Below are 24,261 nucleotides of genomic sequence, written 5' to 3'. Positions count from 1 at the left end.
TGCTTTTTAAAAGTAGAGGTTGATATTTACTTGTAGAATTCTTTCTTTTATTACAAATTATACATATCCTTTTAACTGTTGTGGAAGTTTTACTGGATTTTTTTTTAGTACTCTGATTACAAAATTTCAAGTAGTCTGCTACTCATTTTTCTCATATGCCCTGAAATATTTTCTTGTACAATTATTTAATGCTAAGGTTTTCAGTATATCACAATATAGGTAAAATGCCTCCATTTAAAAAAAACTTATAAGTTCCTTAATGTGGGTCAGGCACTAATTTACATGATTCTCATTTAATCCTAACAACTCGAGGACATAGGTAGTTTTATTAGCCCCTTTTACAAACAGGGAAGCTGAGGTAGGAGGGTTAGGTAGCTTGCCTAATATCACACAGCCATTAAGTGGCAAAGCATGAAGATTCAAACACAAGCAATCTGGCTCCAGAGCCTTACCACCTTATGGTGCCACTTACAAATTAGTAGTAAGCACTCACAACAGGTTAACATTCCTTCCCCCTTCAGCAAAGGACATATCACTTGATCCCAACTCCTTCCTCACTGCTGTCTGCCACACAGTTCTTCAAGGTTTTAAATCCACCCCCAACCCCATTACCTTTATGTCTTTTCCTCAAATAGCCTAAGTAAAGGATTGTGTGGTATGTGAGAAAAACAATGGACTCTGAATCCAGACACTGGGGCTTGAGTCTTGGTCTGGCCACTCACTAAACTGGGTGGCCTGGGCAAGGCATTTCTCCTTCAGAGCCTCCATTATCCTAAGTGATCCTTAAGATACTTTCCAGCTCTAACAATGTGCCGTATTCCCCCGGCTAAATGAATCCTGCATTCAAGAACCCAGCGGGAAAAGTGTATGAACCAGTTAACACCTAAAATTTACCTTCTCTACAAGGTACTTCCCTGGAAACTATAGCTGGGGGAACTCCATAGGAATGAATGAAGCAGAATCTACAGGAGCTAATAAAGTAGGTTCCTAAAACCTGCTAAAGTCCTGTCAAACACCCTCAACTATGACCCCAGGACTTCTTAGAGAGGCAAGACAATAAATAACTAGAATAAGTAGAATCATTGCATCTTGGGCTAATAAGGACTTCAGGTCCTACAGTCCAAACACCAATTGACGCTTGAATCCCTTTGCTAGCACAAGTGCCAAGTGGCTGTCCAGACATTGTCCCCTAGCCCCTCTTAACAGGGAGTTCACTCCTTGAGGCAGCCTCATTCACCATCGGGAAAGCTAACGCTTCTCAATATTAAACTCTGGGTAACAACTGACACACCCACATGCTTCTCAATATTAAACTCTGGGTAATAACTGACACACACACACACACACTCTCTCTCTCTCTCACCTGCCATCGTTGTTCCTGGAGTGCTCACACACACACACACTCTCTCTCTCTCTCTCTCTCTCTCTCTCTCTCTCTCTCTCTCACCTGCCATCGTTGTTCCTGGAGTGCTGAGTGCCTGTGGGATATGAGGATAACCAGGGGGTGGCATCACTGAAGGAGGGAGATTTTGCCTAGAATCTATGTACAAATTTCCTAATCAGATTAAAAGCAGAAAGAGGGAAAACATGTTACCACAAATAAAACAAATGGAGCACTAAAATCTTAACAGAATTGTTACTCTGAAAGTAAATTAAGCAGGTAAAATGAGGAGAAAGGGGGAAGAAAATATTACTCCTTTCAGACGCTAAAATTGTGGTCTTGGCCTTTTGAACAGGGTGCCAGGCCGGGTGTGAACACACTGAACTAATGCTGGCGCTGCCACTAACTGTACGCTGGTAGGCAAGTTATGTCTATTATTGTTGCTGTCACATACCTCATTACAATTCAAAAGTATTTTTGTATCCATTACTTCATCTGACCCTCCCACTAAGCCCCAAAGGAGGGTAAGACAGGGATTGTTACACCCATTTTACAGATGAGGCAACTGAAACTCAGAAAGGCTAACCTGACTTGCCCAAAGACACATTAGTTTGACAGTGCTAGGACTACAATCCAGATCTCCTAACTCATGGACTCTCTTTTTTGAGACAGGGTCTCACTCTGTCACCCAGGCTAGAATGCAGTGGCGCAATCTCGGCTCACTGCAACTTCTGCCTCCTGGGTTCGGGCGATTCTCCTGCCTCACCCTCCCAAGTAGCTGGGATTACAGGCGTGCACTACCACGCCTGGCTAATTTTTGTATTTTTAGTAGAGATGGGGTTTTACCATGTTGGCCAGGCTGATCTCAAACTCCTGACCTCAAGTGATCCACCTGTCTCAGCCTCCCAAAGTGCTCGGATTATAGGCATGAGCCACCGCACCAAGCCACTCATGGACTCTTTCTACATCACCACCTATTTCTCTACTTCCCTGATGTTCTCATCCTCGAAGCAGGCCTAACTATGTGTAACCATGTGTGCCCCTGTTAATTAACAAGTACCTGGGAAGCACAAAGTAACAGTAAAGATCTGCACATGGTAAAAGAGCTACAACAAGCAATGATGATTAAAAACATTATTCTGGGCAAGGCATGGTGGCTCAGGTCTATAATCCCAGCACTTTGGGAGGCAGAGGCGGGCAGATCACCTGAGGTCACGAGTTCAAGATCAGACTGGCCAAGATGGCAAAACCCTGTCTCTACTAAAAATACAAAGAATTAGCTGGGTGTGGTGGCATGAGCCTGTAGTCCCAGCTACTCAGACTTGAACCTGGGAGACGGAGGTTGCAGTGAACCGAGATTGTGCTACTACACTCCAGCCTGGTTAATAGAGTGAGACCCTGTCAAAAGAGAAGAGAGAGGAGAGCGGAGGGAGGAGAGCGGAGAGGGTGGAGCGGAGGGGGCGGGGCGGGGTGGGGGAGGGGAGGGGAGAGGAGGGGAGAGGAGGGGAGGGGAGGGGAGGGGAGGGGAGGGGAGGGGAGGGGAGGGGAGTATTATTCTAGAGTGTGAGGATGGGGACCATGGATCTCATTCAAATTTTACTTCAGAAGGTTCTTAATATATTTTCATTAACAGGAGACATCAAGTGTTATCGCCTCCAAAATGTCAACTACGTTACATCACAATGCAAAAGAGAGAACAAACATGACCCCTCCTCCAATAACTCATGAGGAATGATTATAAAAGTGGTTCACATTGTAAGGAACATCTGGAATTCTGGAAAGGCTACTTCCCTAAGGTTATCTACTATTTCATGTAAATTACACTTGAATTCTAGTAATGTTGTAATGAAACTAAAAAATAGTAATCATTTTCCCAGAGGAAACTAAAAAGAGTGGAAAAAAATCTTCCACTTCTATTAAGGTAAGGCATTCTGTATTTGGCTGCTCACAAGTCTTTACCCTCCAGTGGAAAGCCAGACTATCCAGGCTTGAGATGGCCTCAGAGATAATCTAATCTGACCTTACCTCTGTCCATGCAGATAGGGAAACAGGGACAGAGAGGAAATGAGACAGAACCAGGACCAGAATTCAAGACTTCTGACCCCCTGTCCCTGCCTCCCATGATAACATGCCTTTTATCAGTGAAGTTTATAGTCAGAACTGAGCTCTTTGATTGACTGACCATACTGATGATTTAGAAAGAAAAAAGCGGAGAAAAGTTATACTAAACTACAGCTCTAATACTGGTACGAGTGACATGGGGCGGAATCCTGTCTCCAAATGCTGATCAGTCTTCACATGCACGCCTAGTGTACTTTCTAAAGACTGCACCAAGCTGGAAGGGCCACACCACTCAGAGTAATATGGTCACTCATATACCCACAACTTCCCTGTCTCTGTCCTTCAAAATCTTAGCTCTCACTCTACACATCTTTCGAGTTCATGTCATAATGAAAATGTAAAACTGATTTTTATTGGGAATTAATCTTTTACCACTTCTCTTTTATGGCTTCGTAATTCTTACTTTAAAGGCAGACGGGAGAAAGAATTACAGGATTATGACAATAAACAAACATCTACATAAAAGTCTTAACTTTCTGTAATTCCATCATATGCGTAACACTTTTATTTTCATATAGAAATTCCCATTAATTCTCATTTTTTCCCATATTCTCAATATAGAGTCTGAATGAGTGTATTCCTGAATTTCCTATGTAAGAAATTAACTTCCAATGCAGTTTCCAAAGATTTCAGGCACTGCTCGAGGCACTATGGATACAACAATGAAAAAACACAACTCTGCTTTTCGGGAGTGTATTCTTGGGCATGTTGGGTAGGGGCAAACAAAGTAAATTAAATAGTATGTAACATGCTATGGAAAAAAAGCAGAGAGAGAGAACAAGGACTGCTGAGTAGTGGTGCCATTTAAATAGGATGACCAAGGAAGGCATCCCCTGAGCAGGTGTTTTTTGAGGTAAAAAAACGGAACAAGATGAGGAAATGAGTCATGTGTCTAACTGAGGGAAGACCACTCTGGACAAGAGGAAATAGCAAGTACAAAGGCCCTGTTTAGGTAGAGTGTGCTACCTAGTGTGTTCAAAGAACACCAGGGAGACCAGCAGTGTTGGAGCACAGGCGTGGAGGGGAGAAGGCAGAAGACAAGATCAGAAATAATCAGTGATCAGATTGTGTAGGCCATATAGGCCATAGTAACAACATTGGTCTTTACTGAGAAAGATGGAGGGTTTTGAGCAGAAAACAGACATGACATGATCTGACCTCTCTGTCTTGCAAAATCCTACTTAACCTACAAAGTCCAGCTTAAATATGCTGTCTTCTAGAAAAATTTTCCATCTTTCCAAGAGAAGTATGCACCCCTTTCTCTGAATTCTTATTGCACTGATACCCTATGGAGAAGTGTAGCCCTCAACATACTGAATTTTTTTTTTTTTTTGAGATGGAGTCTCGCTCTGTCGCCCAGGCTGGAGTGTGGTGGCGCGATCTTGGCTCACTGCAAGCTCTGCCTCCCTGGTTCATGCCATTCTCCTGCCTCAGCCTCCTGAGTAGCTGGGACTACAGGCGCCTGCCACCACGCCTGGCTAATTTTTTTGTATTTTTTTAGTAGAGACGGGGTTTCACCATGTTAACCAAGATGGTCTCGATCTCCTGACCTCATGATCCGCCTGCCTCGGCCTCCCAAAGTGAACATACTGTATTTCTTGATGGATCTGTCTCAACCACTAGGTTGTGAACTCTTTGAGATAAAAGCTACTACAGGGGTCATGTCTTTATTCTCAGTGCCCAATACAAAGCTAGACACAGAAAAGGTGTCTAGTGTGTGCTCAATGACTGCATTCCTACCTATATTTAATGATGACCTTTAAGCAACGCATCAAATTAGAATAGTAGAGCCAGAAGATATAAACAAATTATAACCACAGGTAAAAAGATTTAGGAAAAGATGTCATAGACTGTTCTATAACAACCTTCTCCCCTTCCCCCTTCCACACTACACCACTAATTTCTGGAGTCTACAGGAAGCTCATGGAGGTGTTTACCAAGCGGGTCCTTGAAGACAGGAATGACAGGAAAGATTTAAGGAAATGGAGAAACTATATTCTGGGACTCAAGACCTACACCTAAATGAATTTTACAACATTGGGTAAGTCACTTTCTCCCCCTGGATTACAATGTCCTTATCTGTTAAATAAAGGGATAAAATCAACAGCTCTCTGAAAGTCTCCTCTTGACTATACTTCTAAGAAATTATGACAAAGAATTATTGGGGTGCAGAGATGAGGGAAGTAAAAGATCTGAATGGATGTGATATACAGGGATTTAAGACAGAGAAAAAAGGAATGACAGAAAGACACTGACACTTAAAACAAGAGGAAGCAGGCTGGACACGTAAAAAAAATCTGAATATTTGTGAACAGACATCAGCAGGCATGAAGTGATGAATACTTGGAGCACCATAATTGATGAGAGAACAACTGTTGTCAGAGGCCAAAACAGCTTGGCAGGCATGAGTCAGAAGGAAAATACAAAAGGGGAGTGAGAGTAGAAAGAATTGAATAAACACTGAAGAAAAACTACAGTTTTTCTACCTTTGATAGGCTGTGACTAGGGTAGCACTGAGAATCACGAAGGTGTCATCGGGACCCTAGAAAGGAGGAGGGCCCTAACAAAAGAGATGACAGAAAAAATTAACAGAATCACAGAACACCAGAACAAATAACCAAGGTCAAGGCTCAAGAATAGATGACTACAGAAGTTGAGGAACAAAGGGCTTCAGGAAAATAACTCAGGATCTCAGTCTAGAGAGAATCTAGAAGGAGTGCCTGGGTACTCTGACAGAGGACAGCAGCAGATAAAGAGTTTTTTCCATGACAAAACTACCAAGTTCCAAGACCAAAAGGTACACATAGACCTTTCTTACAGACTTAGGGCACAAAACTGAAATTCACCAACATGAGAGCTGCTGCCTAACATGTACACTGGCTTTTGAGATTGCCTTCTTCTTCTTCTTCTTTTGAGACGAAGTCTCCCTCTGTCACCCAGGCTGGAGTGCACTGGTGTGATCTCGGCTCACTACAACCTCCACCTCCCAGGTTCCAGCGATTCCCCTGCCTCAACCTCCCGGGTGGCTGGGATTACAGGCATGTGCCACCAAGTCCGGCTAATTTTTGTATTTTTAGTAGAGACGGGTTTCGCCATGTTGGCCAGGCTGGTCTCGAACTCTTGACTTCAGGTGATCAGCCCGCCTCGGCCTCCCAAAGTGCTGGGATTGCAGGCATGAGCCACCATGCCTGGCCGAGATTGCCTTCTTCTAACACTGACCCACATCATCTTCTACTTCTCCTGCCTACGGCAACAATCTATGAGCAACACAGGTACTTACCCCCAAACACACAAGACTAGTGATATATACATAAGCTATTTAATTTCACTTAGTACTTTTTGAGGCTGACTGAAATGGTTAGAGATGGAGTTAGCAAAGAAGTGAACAGCATGACAGCACTCAGAAGCAACAATTTCGGATGAACACAGAAAGAAAAGAGGAAAGGAGAAAAAAGGGACAAAAAACAGAGAGAGGTGGTACACCTGGTCTAAGGACTTACAGCAAGTTGGAAAAATTAAAGTGATATATCCTGAAAGGGACAAAGTATGGGCTTAGAACCTATGAGAGAAACAAAGAAGACACGCTGTCCATCTGCAAGAAAAGATTTTAAAAAAAGAAATGGAAGAAGGGCACATAAGTGAGGATACCTGAATTACAGAGATCTTGATGCTTAAAAATGAATATATATCAGAAAGATACCAAAAAGAACTAACAAAAGGAGAGAGAGAGAGAGAGAGACAAAGAAGCTATAAAGTTATCAAAAACTAAATTTTAGTGTCTGGCACAGAGGGCAATCAGCCAGGGACTGAACAAGGCCCTTGTGTGGATATAATTTACTGAATGAATAGGTCACCAGAATCAAATAGTGACTGAAGGTTTCAGGCAAGGTAAGCTATTCAAAATAGCTTAGGAAAAGCTATTCAACATGGAAGAAGAAAAGATAATAGATTTCCACTACATCAAAGGATACAGAAATAAAGATTTCATGAAAAAAAAGACACAGACTGATAAGCTTGAGTTGAATAAACTCAAACCATGGGTGAACGAAAGATGTGAAGTAAGATAGAATAATGGTTAAAGGAAGCCACTCAGGATAGAGAAGAGAGAGCTTGTTGGCATAAAATGTAAAATCAATATAACAGAAAAGAAGTAAACTTGATGATAAGAGAAGGTAAGGAATTAAAATGAAGAAAGAAGTAACTTGGATATGAAATTCCTACAGAAAAATGTGCAATCAGAGTAGAAGACATGGCTGCATGGGTAAAGAATGAAGGAAGAAAGCGAGATTTAAAAAATATATAGGAAAGATTTTGGGTCTAAAGTAAAACATCAGTGAGACTATTTTCCATTACGTCTACTCTTCAAACACTTCGAATTGTTCAATTTTAACATTCTTAGGAGATACACAAGACACGTTGATTTCCATTGCAGATCTGTACAAATTTAAATATAATTTCATAATTATGTTCCTATAAAAACATAAGTATCTCCAATATAATTCTTGTTTGATAACTTAGTAAAAGAATAACGGTTACAACAGTTAACTGTAAATAATAAAGCAATCATATAAATCACAACAGAAAAACATAGTCTCGTTACCTCAATTTTTCTAAGATATACCCTACATATAAATTATTTGCTTTCATTCATTTCTTATAAATAAAAATTTGTAAACAGATCACTGTCACCATTAGCAGCAAACCAAGTTGGTTAAGACAGTTACTAAATTTCGTACGAATGAGAAAATGAGAAAAATCAAGAAGATAACTAACCCCATACCTGTTCCAATGTGTTGGGAAGGTTTTGTTGGATGCATGGCACCATGACAAACATTTTGCTGAACATTACTCTGTGAATGTATAAGGCCAGTTTGTGTAAAGAACTGATTAAGAGAAGAACAAAGATCGGCAAACTGAACCTGGTCTAAAGACCAGTTCTTGAGATCTGCCTGTCTCATACTCTCCATCAGACCTATGAGGAAAGCATTAAAAATATGTTAGCACTGTTATGCAATAAACATTGCAAGGAAAATAGCAAGACATAATTTTTTTCAGCTCTCAAAATTTCCACTCACTCCACTTTATGGTAGTGATTTATCCACGCAATGAAGAATGACCTTTTTAAATTATTCAAAGCCCAATTATTTTAAATGTGGCCAAATTTCTTTCAGAACTTGTCTGTGACCCTCTGCTATACCAACTGGCCAAAATTATTATGAATTTTACCAACTGCAAAAGAAATGCTATATAAGATGATGTTTATTTCTACTACAAAGAAAGTTATAATCTAGCAGAGAAACAGGATCATGTGTATTTGGTTATATGTCAAAAAGAACCAACACTTACCTTGAAACTGTGAAAGGTCTACATCTGACCAATTAACACTGCTGGCAATTCGACAGCTTTCTTTTAGCATATCAAGTGTCGCATACCAATCATTTGAAACACCTATAAAATATTGACAACAGTGTAATTCCTGGATGGTGAAAGGGTGAAGTGTGGTAAGGGAAAACGATGAGCTGCCCTTATTCCTGAAATTGGCTGATTCTTGTCCCGTCTTACAAGGGGATTTGTACCCATTATATCACGTGTTGGGCAATCTGCTCTGTGAGACAGGCAGAAAGGTATTATTTCTCTCCATTTTACAAATAAAAGAAACTGAACCAGAGAAGTGACATAACTTAGCAAGGTTATCATGATGAATCTAAGACTTGAACCCAGGTCTTCTAACCTCCAGTCTAGCAGTTTCCAAATTGCCACATCACCTAGTAATATCAAACTTGATACTGCTCTTTACATTACAGTACCAATAAATGAACAGATAGGAAATGTCACACAAATCTGTATTTTCCCCTATATAAAGTTCATTTTCCTGTCTTCTTATGACCTTAAAAAACTCAAGAGAGGCAGGTTCACATTTAGAGGCAACACACAGTACAATTTAATGCAATGACTTAACGCAGGTGGATTAGATCATATAGTAAGAGTAAATGCTTCTTCCAAGGCAACCTTAGGAGAAAAAAATTTAACACAGTCCCCCTGCCAAGGTAGTGAAGGAAGAAGGGTGAGATCTCTGTAAGAAATGCTGATGAATCCACGTCAGGGCATTTTTAGTCAGAAATGGTATCCTCTGGTATGACATCAGAAGAGTTTAAGACTCCATAATCTGTATGTCAGCAAACCAGTCATTAGTCAGAGGCCATGCAGCAAGAGTTACCCTCAATGAGACAGCAGCGCTGAATAGAGGAAGAAAATTCTCCATTCAGTGACTGCTGTCAAGCCACTGTTTCTAGGACCTCCCCCGGATGGATGAAGATAAAGACCAATAAAAAGGGCTGGTTGGTTTGCTTTTGCTACATCAAGGCAACTCTTGGCTATATCAACTACTGGCTACTTGATTACAAAATTCTGCCAATAATGGATTTTTAAAATAAACAATCAACTAGAGACAACATGACCCTGCCATGAAGCAAGTCGTAACTTAGGAAGAAATTTGTTAGGTGGGAGGGGATTAAACTAATATCCAAATGAGCCACGAACATGCAAGTCTACCAGACTCAGATCCTTTAGTTCAAGAAGAACTTCATGGATAAGGAAACCAAGGTTCAAAGGAATTATATGATTTAAGTCACTTAGGTAATACAACAGCCAAAGCAGTACTAGAATCCAGATCTCTTGAGGTAAACACAACTCAGGTAGTCAAAAGGTCAGGGTAGGAAAAAGGTTAACTGAAATGAAATTATGAGCAGGAACCAGGACATTTGCCATGACTAATTTGTTGTTGTTGTGGGTAAGAGGAAGAGGAGGCTCCTTTAATAAATAGTGACCTGGCAAATAAAAATAAAGCAAACTCTGCAGCGACTAGGTGAGCAAACCCTACCCACTTAGCAAATGTCTGCTAATTTTAGTTCTTTTAGAATAACTGGTGTTATAAGCTTTGAAGTCAGACATGTCAGAATATAAACCCCAGTTCTACCACTTACCACAGTATGATCTTAAGCAAATTACTTAAAATTCTTTTAGTTGCACTTTTCCTATATATAAAATGTGGTCATCTATACTTGATTTGGCAGGATAATGTAAGATAATGTATCTAAATTATAAACAAGAGTTAAAATAAAAACCTGCAAGGGTTGCTGGGTTTGCCTATGTTGCCACAATAAATTTTAATCAAGAAAGTCGCCAGGTCAGTCTATGAGTTAAATGAGTTACAACTATAGGATTATAGCAAGGAAACAGATGTAAAGAGGTTTTGGTAGTAAATACTACATGAGCTCTAAATAACAAAGGACAGATCCTAATTCACAGTTAGCCAAACACAAGCCAGGAGACAAAAACTTACCAGAATTACAGGATACCTGTTGTGGGGGTGGGGGTGCCTGATGTGTTAACGTCTGATGCTGATGGTTCGGATGGTGCTGTATGTGTTGATGTGGAGAGGGATGCTGGGGGTGAGGGGACTGGAGCTGGCTGTGTTGCTGTGGGTGTGGCGCTGGGTGTGGGGAACGCTGCGGATGCTGCGGTAAACCATGCGGTCGATGGGGAGGATGTGGAGATGGCTGTGTGTGCATCTGGGGGTGAGATAGTGAGACCTGTGCAACCGAATTACTGCCTGTGGTGTTGAGGCCACTGCCATGACTGTTGGACAGGCTGCTTTGGTTGCTGTGTGGGTGAGTGCTCACTGTACTGCTGGGAGAGTGCTGATAGGTACATGAAGTGTGGGACTGCTGGGAAGATTCTGAAGGGATGTTCATCAAACCTAAAAACAAAGCAAGATCATTTATGGTCAGATTTCTGTTGTATTTTATGACAAACATTTGTAAAATTATTAACATAACAAAAGCATATGATGCCAGGAAGCAACACTGGTTCAATTTAATAAGTGTTAATGCAACATCCACTGCACACTAGGCTCTGTGGTTATTGAGAAGAAATATAATGCCCCACCCTCAAGTGGAAGAGAAAGACAAGATTATGACCAACAATTTAAGTACTAAAGCTAAAGTATACAGAGGATTATGAAAACTGCTCCTTGTCTGTTCAGCTAGGAGGAGGCTGAAAATATAGAGAAGCCTTTCTTTTAAAGACAGTGCCTGAACTGAGTCTTGAAAGATAAGGAAATGTTCGGGGAAAAGTGGGAAAGGTGTGGGGGTCACACTCAGGATGGCTCTCTGTAGGCATAAAGACCAAGGCTTTGATAGAAGACCGCACAATCTAAACTAAATCTCGACTGGCTAATAGTTTAAAACTTTTCCAAATAGGTAAAAGTAATGGAAAGACAAAGGAAAAGAGGAAGTTGTTTATGCCAAATAGGGAAGGGGCATAGGCTGCAAGCTGGAACATGCCTGTGAGCACGTCCAGCACAAATATCTCAGTTAAGGTACAAGGACATAGAATGTACTACGTGCCTGTGAGCATGTTTAACAGCTACACAGGATAGGGCCCAACAAAAAGTTATTAGCATAAAGTAAGGAGGCTTAAAGGAAGTTAGTTTTTAAAAGAAACTATTATTTCTAACACTTATGATTTACTCTTTAACAAGAAGGGAAACTATGAAGAGGAACTTTTTACTTTCTACATAGTGAAGGTGTAAGCTGCAGGATGAGCTCTGTAAATGTTAGCTGCCATGATGATGATTAAGCCAAAAATGCTTAATGTTAAGGATAATTTATGTTTGTTCTCCAAGTAGTTAGATAACCTTACTGCAACATTTGGTTCTATGTAACTAGACTATTTTCAAATCCTAAAGGGTAGCCCATGCAATGTTATGCTGAACCAAACATAAAAATAATTTTATTGAATGAAAAAAAAACACAAGATAATATCAATCAATAAAAGAATCAAGCTTTTTAAAAAAGATAAAATTATTCTATTTGTCATTAGTAGTAAAACTGTATTTGTGTTCATTGCAAGATAATCTTAAAAGCTACCAAGTTTTACAGGCAGAAGAGTTAATAAAAGTTCTTGCCTTGGCCCTAGAAAATAGTCACATATAAGGAATCTATAGGGTTATTACTGTAAGATCAAAGAAAGCAGTAATTTATCAATTTTCAATAAAATCCTAGCATTTTACAAGGGAACCAAGGTCTGATCTGTATCAACATTTTCAATCTCAAATTATTTTTAAATAAAAGAAAGCAAAATATCTCTCCAGAAGCCCAATATATAAAACTGATAAGTATAATATAGTTTTTTTTTTTTGAAGGTGGGGAAGGAAGCTTACTAGGTCTACCTCTGCATCTGCACAGTTCTCCTCCTGCAGTCCCTAAGATCTTTACAAAAGCCAAGGCCTCTGAAGAGAACAATCTGAAAATCACTGATCTAATCCAACCCTCTTTATTGTACAAATGGGGATACTGAGGTCCAGAGATGAGAAGTAAACTCAGTTGACTTAATGGCAGAACCTGGACTAGAACCCAGACTTCCGATCGATGTTCCTTTTTTTTTTTTTTTAATAGTGTGATGGAATGGAATTATGGGCTTCAGAAATTGTCATCATTGTTATTTCAAAGCCCTTATTTTTCTATTGTGAATACCAAGGTTGGATTTGCTTAGCAAAGTCTTCCATCAGTTCTTTTTATACTTTTATAGATAAAAAATTTAAAAGTTGGAAAACATATGAATCTTACTTTAAACTCAAATACTAACCAGAAAAAGCCATTTCACATACATAACATCAGTATTCATCAATATAAATAACAGTATATAACATTAACTGACAGTAAGTATTAAAATGCAAACAGTATAAAGACAAGGATTTCTGTTCATTTTTGTTCACTGCTATGAACATGTAAACTTTCTGAGTTGGGGTGCCACAGTTTGAATGTATGTGTCCCTCCAAAATTCGCATGTTGGAACTTAAACCCCCAGGTGATGGTATTAAGAAGTGGGACCTTTAGGAGGTAATTAGGGATTAGGCCTTGCAAAAGGGGTTGAGAGAACTAGCTACTTTTTGCCCTTCCATGTCGTCTGCCACATGAGGACACAGCGTTCAGCTCCATGTGAGAATACCGCTAAAAGGCATCATTTATGATGAACAAGCCCTCGCCAGACACCAAATCTGCTGGTTCCTTGATCTTGAACTTCCCAACCTCCCAAACTGTGAGAAATAAATTTCTGTTGTTTATAAATTACCCATTCTAAGGTATTTTGACACAGCAGCAGGAAAGGAATAAAACATGGGGTGTAAATAGTTAATGTGCCAAACAAACAAGTAATTAGGAAATGCTTCAACAGTAGAGTTCCCAACAATTTCTGACAATTCATCTCTGGGGAAAAGATACTGTGACATTTTTACCCTCTGATTAAAATTAAACCAGCAGCTAATGGGAAGAGAACACATTATAGCAAGAATCTACCATTTGGTCAAGATGCAACAGTGTATCTCAACTAAAGTCACTTTTAATATTAAAATCTGACTTAAGTATATCGTGTACAACAATGACCTAGCGTTTACTAGTAGCTGATGTATTCACTTCTAAGTGCCACACTCAAAATCACAAATTTGGCGCTACCACATTCCGATAGTTATCTCTTTTTGCTAATACCAGTCAGAACAAAAGCAAGGCACATCTATTCTCGTGGTGCAACATTCACCACTCAAACACTTCATATGCCAGATATCACTAATTAATTATAGTAGTGTTTCCCATATGGTATAGATGCAGTGTCAGAATTCTTTAACACAGTGTTCCTGGATGCCACTAGTAAACAAGTAAGTAGGCATGCAACATAAAATTTATCTGCCATTTTTGTGCTATGATATAAATAGAACACAGTAAAGGCACAAAGGGCAAAATACAATTACCTGATTCTTATTGTGATGATAATATTCTAAGATTAAGAGTATAACAGCTGCCATGTGAAATAATTTAAAAACCTTTTTCCAATAAAACTTTGTTATAAAAAAGATTTTAAGAAAACTTACCTTGTTGACTAAGTGACTGCTCAAAAACTGACTTATAAAGGCTCCGAAATGAGGCACTAAGATCTTCAAAATTATATTCTGAGAAAAGTAGTTGCTTGTCTCTTTCTGGAAGGTTGTACTGTGGTTGCTGCTGAGGAGTTAATGATTGAGAGACTGATTCTGGATGGCTTGTCACCTAACATTAAAAGAAAACACAACTAATTCAGCCTCTCTACTAATTACAATTGGCTTGTTATATAAAATATATAACTGAAAACAGTGTCAACATTGGAATTCAAAGAAAATAACTCTTCTGTCTTAGGCTTTCCCATCCTCTGTTAAAGCATAATGGACAGAAAGCAAAACAGCTAAACTGAATCTTGAAGAACTGTAGAAGTCTAACCCAACCTCCATACTTCACAGAAGGAAAGAATTCAAAGAAGTTAAATAACTTGCCTCAGATCATACAAATAAGTGATGAGTTAGGCCTAGAATCCTTCTAGCCTTTCTGTAGAATCTTCAATCTTGATTTCTACATAAGGTATTTTATCTCAAACTCCACTAAGCCATAAAACTACTAACATTTCTTTCATTTATTCAATTAACTTTTTAGTATACAAACCCAAATACTGTGATTACTATGAGTCAGATGTATGGCTCTGCCCAAAGCAACAAGGAGCTTAAATATGCCTAACTCTTCATTTCCAGGGAAAACTTATCTTTAAAAGCAGGAAAACTAGAAATAAAATCAATAAAAGATAATCATCTGTATTTCTTAAAGACTACGTACTACATGAAAGGATGGTAAACTACCATTTGTTTAGTGTTTTGAAAAATTAAGGTATGAACATTGACTAGAAACTTACGCAGCCATTAAAAATAATGCTCATAAGGAGTCTGCAATAACGTGGAAAAATATGAATTTTTACATAGGAAAATGGCTCCGCCACTGGCACCCTAGTGTCCTTACACATCTCCACACAAACCATATAGGCAAGGCTCCATGGCAGGATGACCTAAGCCTTGGTGGAACACCCTGTGATTATCCTGGAACAAGTGGTTTTGAGGCGAAAATTCTCATCTGCCCTTATGTCTTGTAGGAGATGGCCATGGGGCAGTTACTCATCTACCTTTCTATTTTGCCAGAGGTTGCCAAGAAACAGTTTCTCATCTACCTCCCTGGCTGAGTGAGGCATGGGACTTTCTGCCTTACTCCCTTAGGGTACAGCTGCAGGTTATAAAACTGCTTAGTTGCACTATGGAATTTGTTCCTCTATTACAGAGTGAGCTACTACTCGAGTAGTCTGTCATTTGGTCCTCTGTTTTGGTACTGTCACGTGGGATGTAGGGAGCTGACACCATGCTAACCTGGTTTATACTGTCTGTATAAGTAATAAAATTATCTCAATCCATGTGGGCTCATTGTGGCCTTACAGGATCAAACTATACAGATGTGATAAATCCAACCAGCAGCTGCCACTGCACTGTTGCTTAGGGACCGCTCGACCATTTGACACCTTGTTGTTGAAAGAAAGTAGCAGGGCCGGGTGCAGTGGCTCAACGCCTATAATCCCAGCACTTTAAGAGGCCGAGGCGGGCGGATCACCTGAAGTCAGAAGTTCGAGACCAGCCTGGCCAACATGGTGAAACCCTGCCTCAATTAAAAATACAAAAATTAGCTATGTGTGGTGGCTCACGCCTGCAATCCCAGCAACTTGAGAGGCTGAGGCAAGAGAATCGCTTGAATCTGGGAGGCAGAAGTTGCCATAAGCTGAGAACACACCATTGCACTCCAGTCTGGGCGACAGAGAGAGACTCCATCTCAAAAACAACAAAAAAAGCAGTCTACAAAGTCTAGCTTTAAACACGGCAGTTTAACCCTCTTACATTTATTGGCACAACGAACATGTTAGCTGTGTCTGTCATCTAGTTCTATACATGCTTCTTTAATTTGTCCTTTTATAATGTTTTGTGATACTGGACTGTGTGCTTTGCTTTCTTTTGGTCAAGATTTTTTACACTTAAATTACTTCAAAAAGCAACTTAAAATCATTATATCTTTGCTTAGTTTGCTTCAATGTTCCAACTGGTTGTTTTATAACTTCACTTTGTCATTATTATTTAATTTAATTAATCTTGATCACGGGTAAGTAATTTTTTTCAGGAAAGACACATGAAAACAAGGGCAGGATACTTTCTAATCTCTGCATATCAAGGAATGTCTTTCTCTTGCCTTCACATATGAATTAAAATTTGGGCATAATATTTGTTATTCCAAACCCATTCCCTCAAAACTCTGCATACAATGCTCCATTATCTTCTGGCATTTAGTAGCATCAAAGAGAAGCCTGAGGCCAGGCATGTGGCTCATGCCTGTAATCCTAGCACTTTGGGAAGTCAACAGGGCAGGAGAATTGCTTAAGCCAGGAGTTCGAGACCAGTTTGGCCCACTTAGCAAGATCTTGTGTCTAAAAAGAGAGAGAAAAAAAGAGGGGGAGGTCTGATTTGTGTTTCTTTATATATAATTTACTCATTCTGTTAGAGTATTTTTATGGGTAACTACTTATGAAATTTTAAAATTTGCCATAATGTATCTAGATACAGCAGTCCTTTGGTATCCACGAGGGACTGGTTACAGGAACCCCAACCCACTAGGACACCAAAATCTGCACATGCTCAAGTCCCTTATACAAAATGCTGTAATATTTCCATATAACCTATCCTCTCATACACTTTAAATCATCTCTAGATGATTAATACCTAATACAATGTAAACAGTTGTTAAACTATATTTTTTTCTTTAAAAAAAAAAAAAAAGAAAGAAAGAAAGAAAGAAATAACAGTCTCGCTCTATCGCCCAGGCTGGAGTGGAGTGACGTGATTACTCCTGGGTTCAAGTGATCCTCCCTTCTCAGCCTCCTAAGGTGCATGCCACAATGTCTGGCTGTTTCATTTTTTTAAGACAGGGTCTCACTATGTTGGCCAGGCTGATATCAAACTCCTGGCCTCAAGCAATCCTCTTGCCTCAGCCTCCCAAAGTACTGGGATTACAGGTATGAGCCACCTCATTCCAGCATGTATTTTTTATTGCTGTACCTTTTTTTTTATTGTTTTTTGTTGTTCAAATATTTTCAATCCAATGTTTGGTTAAGTCTGTGGATGTGGAACCTACAGATACGGAGGGCTGACTGTATAGATTTTTTCCCCATTAATTTCTTCTAGAACTCAGTAACCCTTTAAATCTCTATTTCTTCTGAAAACTGCTTCTATAACAACTTTTTCTTCTGCAGGGACAACTATAATTCTCAGTTCTCCACATTTATTGTCTTCTTTTACATAATTTTTATTCCATTTTCTTTCTTCTCCATTGTGGGATAATACTTTATTTTTTTTTACAGAGCAATAATAATTTTGCAGAGGCAACTTTTTCCCTACATTCAATGTGAATTTTCATTCTGCTACGTTTTTCTTTCCCGTGTGTTATTTTCTTTCGGGTCCTTCCCTTTATATCTTTGTCCCGTGTAAGTTTTTTCCTATTTACTCATCCTGGAACAACAGGGAGTGACCTCGTAAGATCAAATTTACACTGACAATGTGGTGTGTAGCTCTTGGGCTCTATTATCTGCTCACTGAGGAAGACAGTTGCCAGGTAATTTGAAAAGAAATAAGAGATAACCTAAGACTCATGTTCTTGTAATAGGTAACAAATTAGCACAGGAGCAAGAATACATACACACGGGTCCCTTTATAGCATGGCTTTTCCCCCCCTGGATCCAAACTGAAAATACATGAGTAGTTAACAATTGAGTGTACCAGGCCACCCTAACCTCTGGGGTTTACAGAATTCCCTTCTCAGATCTACAGCTGGAAACCATGTTGACACACACATCTTCTAAGCTCTAAGAAGTACAGAATATCACCAACTATTGCTCTACTAAACTAAAGTGCAATTTTTTTCCTGTTCCAATTGCTTTTCTCTTGGACACAGGACAGAATAAAGTAGACCAAAATCTGTTAACACTGCACAACCATTTTTTAAAAATCTAATATGGTACCAAATTAAAACACTAACAAGCTACAATCTCCTCTAATTTTGATCTACTTACTAAGTTAATAAATTTATTAGTGAGAAAAACATACCTTCATTTTTAAATTTGCATTTCAATTATGTTTGGTTTAGTTTTAAGTACTAAATGGATAACTATTAACATGTTAACTTCATCAAGACTTACCGGTGTATAACTATGCACACTTCCAACACTGTTCAAATTAACAGATGCCAAACTCTGGTCTGAGAGACTGTTGTTAAGGCTACTGCGTGGGCTATCACTACCATCCTGATCAGTGTTATACAATGTTACCTAAAATGAAAAAAGAAAAATGACAATTGAATATAAGGGTACTTCTTAAGCAACTCTGCAAAAATACAATTGAGCAGGCATACGGCAAGAAGAAAAAAATCTCAGTGGCCTTTCCCTAGGTGCTCACCCCAATTCCATGCCCCATATGGCTAAGTTCGTGTTCATCATAAAATAATTTTCTCAATACTCAAACTAAAGGACATGTCTTTCAGAGGTATAGAAATTTAATTTATAGCATAATTTACTAGGTATAATTAGCCCATAAACATTTAACAAGAGAGGAATATAACAGATTTTTACTTTATTAAATATTTCTATAATGCATAAATTTTTGCTCAGGCTTTAAGCAAAATTACTGTTCTATCAGAATTTCAGAAATCAAAACGAAGCACATACAAAAAAAAGATTTTTTTTTTAAATCACAGGCATCACAGTATTTTTAATACTGAAGATTGGAAACAACTGTTCAACACATTTATAAAATCATAATTATATGATCTAACTTAAAAAATAATATGCTAATATATGCATTAGATGTGAAAAACTGTCAAACTGTTGTTAATGGTTATCTAGAAGGGGCTGAGGATTCCTGAAGACTTTTACATTTGTGTATATTTTTACAGTGCTTGAGTTTGTCTATAAGTATTATAATTTTTAATTAGAAGCAAACAAACAAAAAAAGGTATTTTTGGAATAGAAAACTAGCCTAGTTGCAGTGAGCCAAGATCACACCACTGCACTCCAGCCTGGTGACAGAGCGAGACTCTGTCTCAAAAAAAAAAAAAAAAAAAAAGGCAAATATAAAGGAAGAAAAAAAAAATACATATTATCACGAATAGGAGTTTTGACCTCATGGACTCTCTACAAAGGTCTCCGTTACCCAGGCATCCAGAGACCACACTTTGAGAACCACTGATACACTGTATGACCAGCACTCTAGAAGCTCATGTACTCTCCCATTCATCATGCACGTCAGTCATTATCCATCCATATCTCCTGTCCCAGGTAACCACTTCTATCACTATTGATTGGTTTTCCTATTTTTGAACTAAGTATAAATGGAATCACATAGTGTATATCCTTGTTACAAGGCCTTGTTTTCTATTGCATTAATATCTACTCTTAATATTTATATTTCCTTCTTTCCTTTTTAAAATTCATTTTTTTGTGCAACAGAGCTTTATTGTTTTATCATTTATGTATTTGGAAGTATAAATCCTCCATGTTTTATCCTTTTCTTCAATATTTTCTCTTTTTTTCTCTTTTCGAGACGGAGTCTCGCTTTGTCGCCTAGGCTGGAGTGCAATGGTGCGATCTCGGCTCACTGCAACCTCTGTCTCCTGGGTTCAAGCGATTCTCCTGCCTCGGCCTCCAAAGTAGTTGGGATTACAGATGCGCGCCACCATGCCTGGCTAATTTTTGTTATTTTTAGTAGAGACGGGGTTTCACTATGTTGGTCCTGCTGGTCTCGAACTCCTGACCTCGTGATCCACCCCACCTCAGCCTCCCAAAGGAGGCTTTGGGATTACAGGCATGAACCACCACACCTGGCCTTCAATATTTCCTTTAGCTACCGTTGGTCATTTAGATTCTCATTTTTGTTTTACTATCAGCTTATTTTCTACCCACCTCCTCTCTCCCACAAAGAACATCTGGACTGGAATCACATTAAATTTGTGTATCAACTTTGGAAAAACTGTCTTCTTTACAATAGTCTTCTGCATGAACATTATATAATCTATGTAGTTTTCTTTCAGTAATTTTTATAGTGTTCTGTGTAGAGTTCATCTTTCATTTAAGCCAAGATATTTGATGTTTCTGAATGCTAACATAAGTGTTATCTTTTAAATTTTATTTTCAAACTATCTGTGGCTAGTAGGCAGAAATAAAATTGATTTCTGAAGAGAATTCACTAAATTCACTTATTAATTCTAAGGCTTTATCCGTAGATTCTTTTCAACTTTCTGTGATCATCTGTGGCAACTTTATTTCTGTCCTTCCAAACTTTATGCTTTTTATTTCTTGTTTGTAACTTCTAACTGGCAAGGACCTCCAACACGATGTCAAATAAAAGTGCTGATGGCAAACATCTTTCTCTTCTTCCATACCTCAAAGAGAAAGTTTTCAGTATTTCACCATTTAATATAGCATTTGCTATATGCTTCTTTGTAGATATTCTTTACCACACTGAAAAAATTTCCACCTATTTACAGCTAAGAGTTTTATTAAGTCATGACCTCTGAGTATGCCTTTGTAATATTCCGTATAAAATGTGGAGTATACATGTAGCACTTCTAACTACGAACAGAAGAACAACAGCAGATTTCCTAGTGCTAGACCTAGCTTGTGTTTCTAGAATACAACTGTGTTTGTGATGTTATCTTTTTTATGTATTGCTGGGTTAAATTAGACAACATTTTGTTTAAGATTTTAATACCTATGCTCATGAGACTGGCTGAAAATTTCCTTTCTTGTAAAGTTTTTGTCAGGTTTTGCTACTTAGGTTATGATGGTTTCATAATATAAATTGGGACATGTTACCTCTTTTTTAAAATTCTCTTGAAGTGTTTATATACGATCAATATTATTTTTTCACTAAATATTTATAAGAATTCCTTGAAGCTTACTGGGCCTGAAGTCTTCTATAAAGAAATATTTTTTAATTATGGGTTTAATATATACAAAAGTATTAACATTTTCTATTTATTCTTGCGCCAGTTTTGATAAGTCATTTTTTATGATTTTGTCTATTTCATCTAAAATTTCAACTTTATTTACATAAGATGTTCATATCTATCCTTCCATTATCTTTTTAATTCTGTAGAATCCATATAGCTCCTTTTTTTCATTCCAGATATCAGCAAATTGTATTTCTCTTTCATCAACTTTAATAGCACCTTTCTGTTTTTTCATTTTTGAAAGCTTTTTATTGCTGTATTTCCAAATTTACTAATCTTTCCTTCTGTTTAGTCTGTTATTAATCCCATCTAGTGTACTTTTCAATTCAGACACTGCAGTTTTTATCTCTAGGAGTTTGCTTTGGGTTTATATTCCATGTGTCTACACAGATTGTTTAATGTGTCTTTTAGCTTCTCCATAAAATATAGATAAAACTGCTTTAATGTCCTTTTCTAAGCTAATTCTATCATTTCTATCATTTCTGGGTCAGTTGTGACTTTTTCCTCAATATGGGTTGTTTACTGTAAAAAAAAAAAAAAAAGTAAAGAACATTAGTGAGCTTTGGGGACAGTTTCAAGCAAACTAATAAACGTATAAGTTGCTGGTGGCAATCCGGATCTATGCAAAGGAATAAAGAATAGCAGAAATGGTTAACTATGTGGGTAAATGTAAAGCCATTTTTTTTTCTGATTTAAATCTCTTGAAATGATAATTGTTTAAAGCAAAAATAACAAATACGTATTGTAGGTTTCTATCACAAGGAGAAAAAACGGGAGTGTACAGTAATAAAGTTCTTATACATGATATAGTATAGTATCTTCATATTTTTAGTATGAGATGGGTTTTTGCCATGTTGGCCAGGCTGGTCTTGAATACCTGGCCTCAAGTGATCCACCCACCTCAGCCTCCCAAAGTGCTGGTATTAAAGGGGTGAGCCACCACACCCAGTCCAAATATTGTATTTCTTTAAATGAGGTTGTTTGTTGTTTTGATTTGGTCTGCATGTTCTATGAGTTACAGAAAGGCATGCTTAAATCTATTACCACGATCTTCTTTATTCCTTTTTCCTCTCCTCCTGCACACTAAAAACAACCTTGTGTGACCTTTTCCCCATGTCCCATTTACCTCTTAAGTTTTTCTGAATTTTCCATCCTTTTTTCTTTCTGTGCTTCCATCTGCACGTTTTCTACAGACCTATCTTCCAGTTCATTAAATTTCTCTGCTGATGTGTCTGATCTGCTATTAAATCCATCTACTGGGTTTATTCAAGTTTCCTCTTGATTCTTCCATATAAATTCCAATTCTCTGGTAAATTTTCTATAACTCGTCTATTTTCTTGACCATATCAGTTATAGTTATTTTGCAATCAATATTCAATCACTTGTTTACATTGTCTTCCCCTAACTGCATGTTTAGTTATTCGAACTCTCTCTCCTAGCATGCCTGGAAATTTTGACTGAATGCTGCACCCTATACTTATGGAAAATTACAGAAGCTCTGGATGATGTTATCTTCCTCCAAAGAGAATTTCGTTTTCTTTCGGCAGATAGAATATTAGCATACCACTCTAGTAACTGTTGAGGCTGATCTATTTTGGTTTGCTCTTACTCTCAGAACAAAATTTTTCTCAGATATCAAGTTGAAAGCCTAGGGTGTATTACCATGGCTCTCTCCTCCTTTGAAGACCATAAACTACAATATTTGTCCCTCCTATTCTGTGAGAGTGTTGAATTTTGGCTAGTGAAAAACTTTGTGTCTGAGCCCTAGCACACACAATTAGGAGTTAGCAAATGCCTTAAGTGGATACTACTTACAAAAAGTTGAACTCAGCCAGGTGTGGTGGCTCACACCTGTAATCCCAGCACTTTGGGAGGCCAAGGCGGACAGATCACCTGAGGTCAGGAGTTTGAGACCAGCCTGGCCAACATGGTGGAACCCCATCTCTACTAAAAACACAAAAATTAGCCAGGCGCAGTGGTGGGCACCTGTAATCCCAGCTACTTGGGAGGCTGAGGCAGGAGAATTGCTTGAACCCAGGAGGCGGAGGTTGCAGTGAGCTAAGATCACCGCACTGCACTCCAGTCTGGGCGACACAGTGAGATCCTGTCTCAAAAAAAAAAAAAAAAAAGTTGGATTCACCCCTGATATTCCTCAGGATCTCGGCTCTGCAAGCCCTGGCTCTTTGGTAACCCCAAACTCCAATTTTGTCTCCCTGGTTGAATGACTGCTCTAGGCTACTGCTCTCTGTGTAGCCCCTATGCCATGCACTGAGAATCGGGAAATGCACCAAAGGAAAATATACAAAGCTTATCTCAATGTGTTTAACTATTCTCTGGGCTCCTGACCCCTGAAGCCCTGGTTGTCTTAGTTTCCAATACCTCCCTCTTCTTTTTTTTCAATCAAGGAGGTGGGTGGGGAGGGGTGTGTGGCTATGTATGTCTGGTATTTTACACAGATAGGCAGAAAGGTTAATCTAATACCAGTATTCTGTCATATCTGGATGCAGAAAACCAAAATCTTCAGCTCCTTTGACATCCGCATTATTTGGTCATAAAGTCCCATCATTACTACTTCTTAATTGTTTCCTAGTAACCACACTATCATCTATGTTTAGGTCTTCATCACCACTTAGACTACAGCACAGAGCAGTATTAGGTATTTCTGATTCTAACCCAACCACTTCACCAGAAATTCTCACCTAGCTGGTCACCATTAAAGATCATTTTTTAAAGGACGTATTTCTGGGCCCTATTCATGACACAGTAACTGATTTGGTAGAATTGCAATGGAATCCTGGGATTACCACCACTACC

At 38.6% G+C, this 24,261-nt stretch overlaps 1 protein-coding gene across 19 annotated transcripts in view; it reads right to left on the bottom strand.

Moving 5' to 3' along the window:
• The window catches only part of FOXJ3 (forkhead box J3), a 160,616-nt gene that overhangs the window by 3,926 nt on the left and 132,429 nt on the right, over positions 1-24,261 (bottom strand). For 15 of the 19 annotated variants that reach the window (XM_009455382.5, XM_054682015.2, XM_009455374.5 and 12 more), the window contains 6 exons: positions 18,641-18,769; positions 14,430-14,604; positions 10,845-11,261; positions 8,849-8,950; positions 8,283-8,474; positions 1,448-1,555 (listed from right to left, as the gene is read on the bottom strand). In XM_009455382.5, the coding sequence (XP_009453657.1) occupies positions 1,448-1,555; positions 8,283-8,474; positions 8,849-8,950; positions 10,845-11,261; positions 14,430-14,604; positions 18,641-18,769 (1,123 nt within the window). The remainder of the gene's footprint in view (positions 1-1,447; positions 1,556-8,282; positions 8,475-8,848; positions 8,951-10,844; positions 11,262-14,429; positions 14,605-18,640; positions 18,770-24,261) is intronic. The other 4 variants (XM_063803045.1, XM_063803057.1, XM_016960343.4 and 1 more) reach the window with 1 other exon arrangement.

This window comes from Pan troglodytes, chromosome 1, assembly GCF_028858775.2.
Source record: "Pan troglodytes isolate AG18354 chromosome 1, NHGRI_mPanTro3-v2.0_pri, whole genome shotgun sequence".
Classification (NCBI taxonomy): Eukaryota; Metazoa; Chordata; class Mammalia; order Primates; family Hominidae; genus Pan; species Pan troglodytes.
The sequence above is the reverse complement of the archived record's forward strand: the minus strand, read 5'-3'. Positions and strand labels throughout refer to the sequence as shown.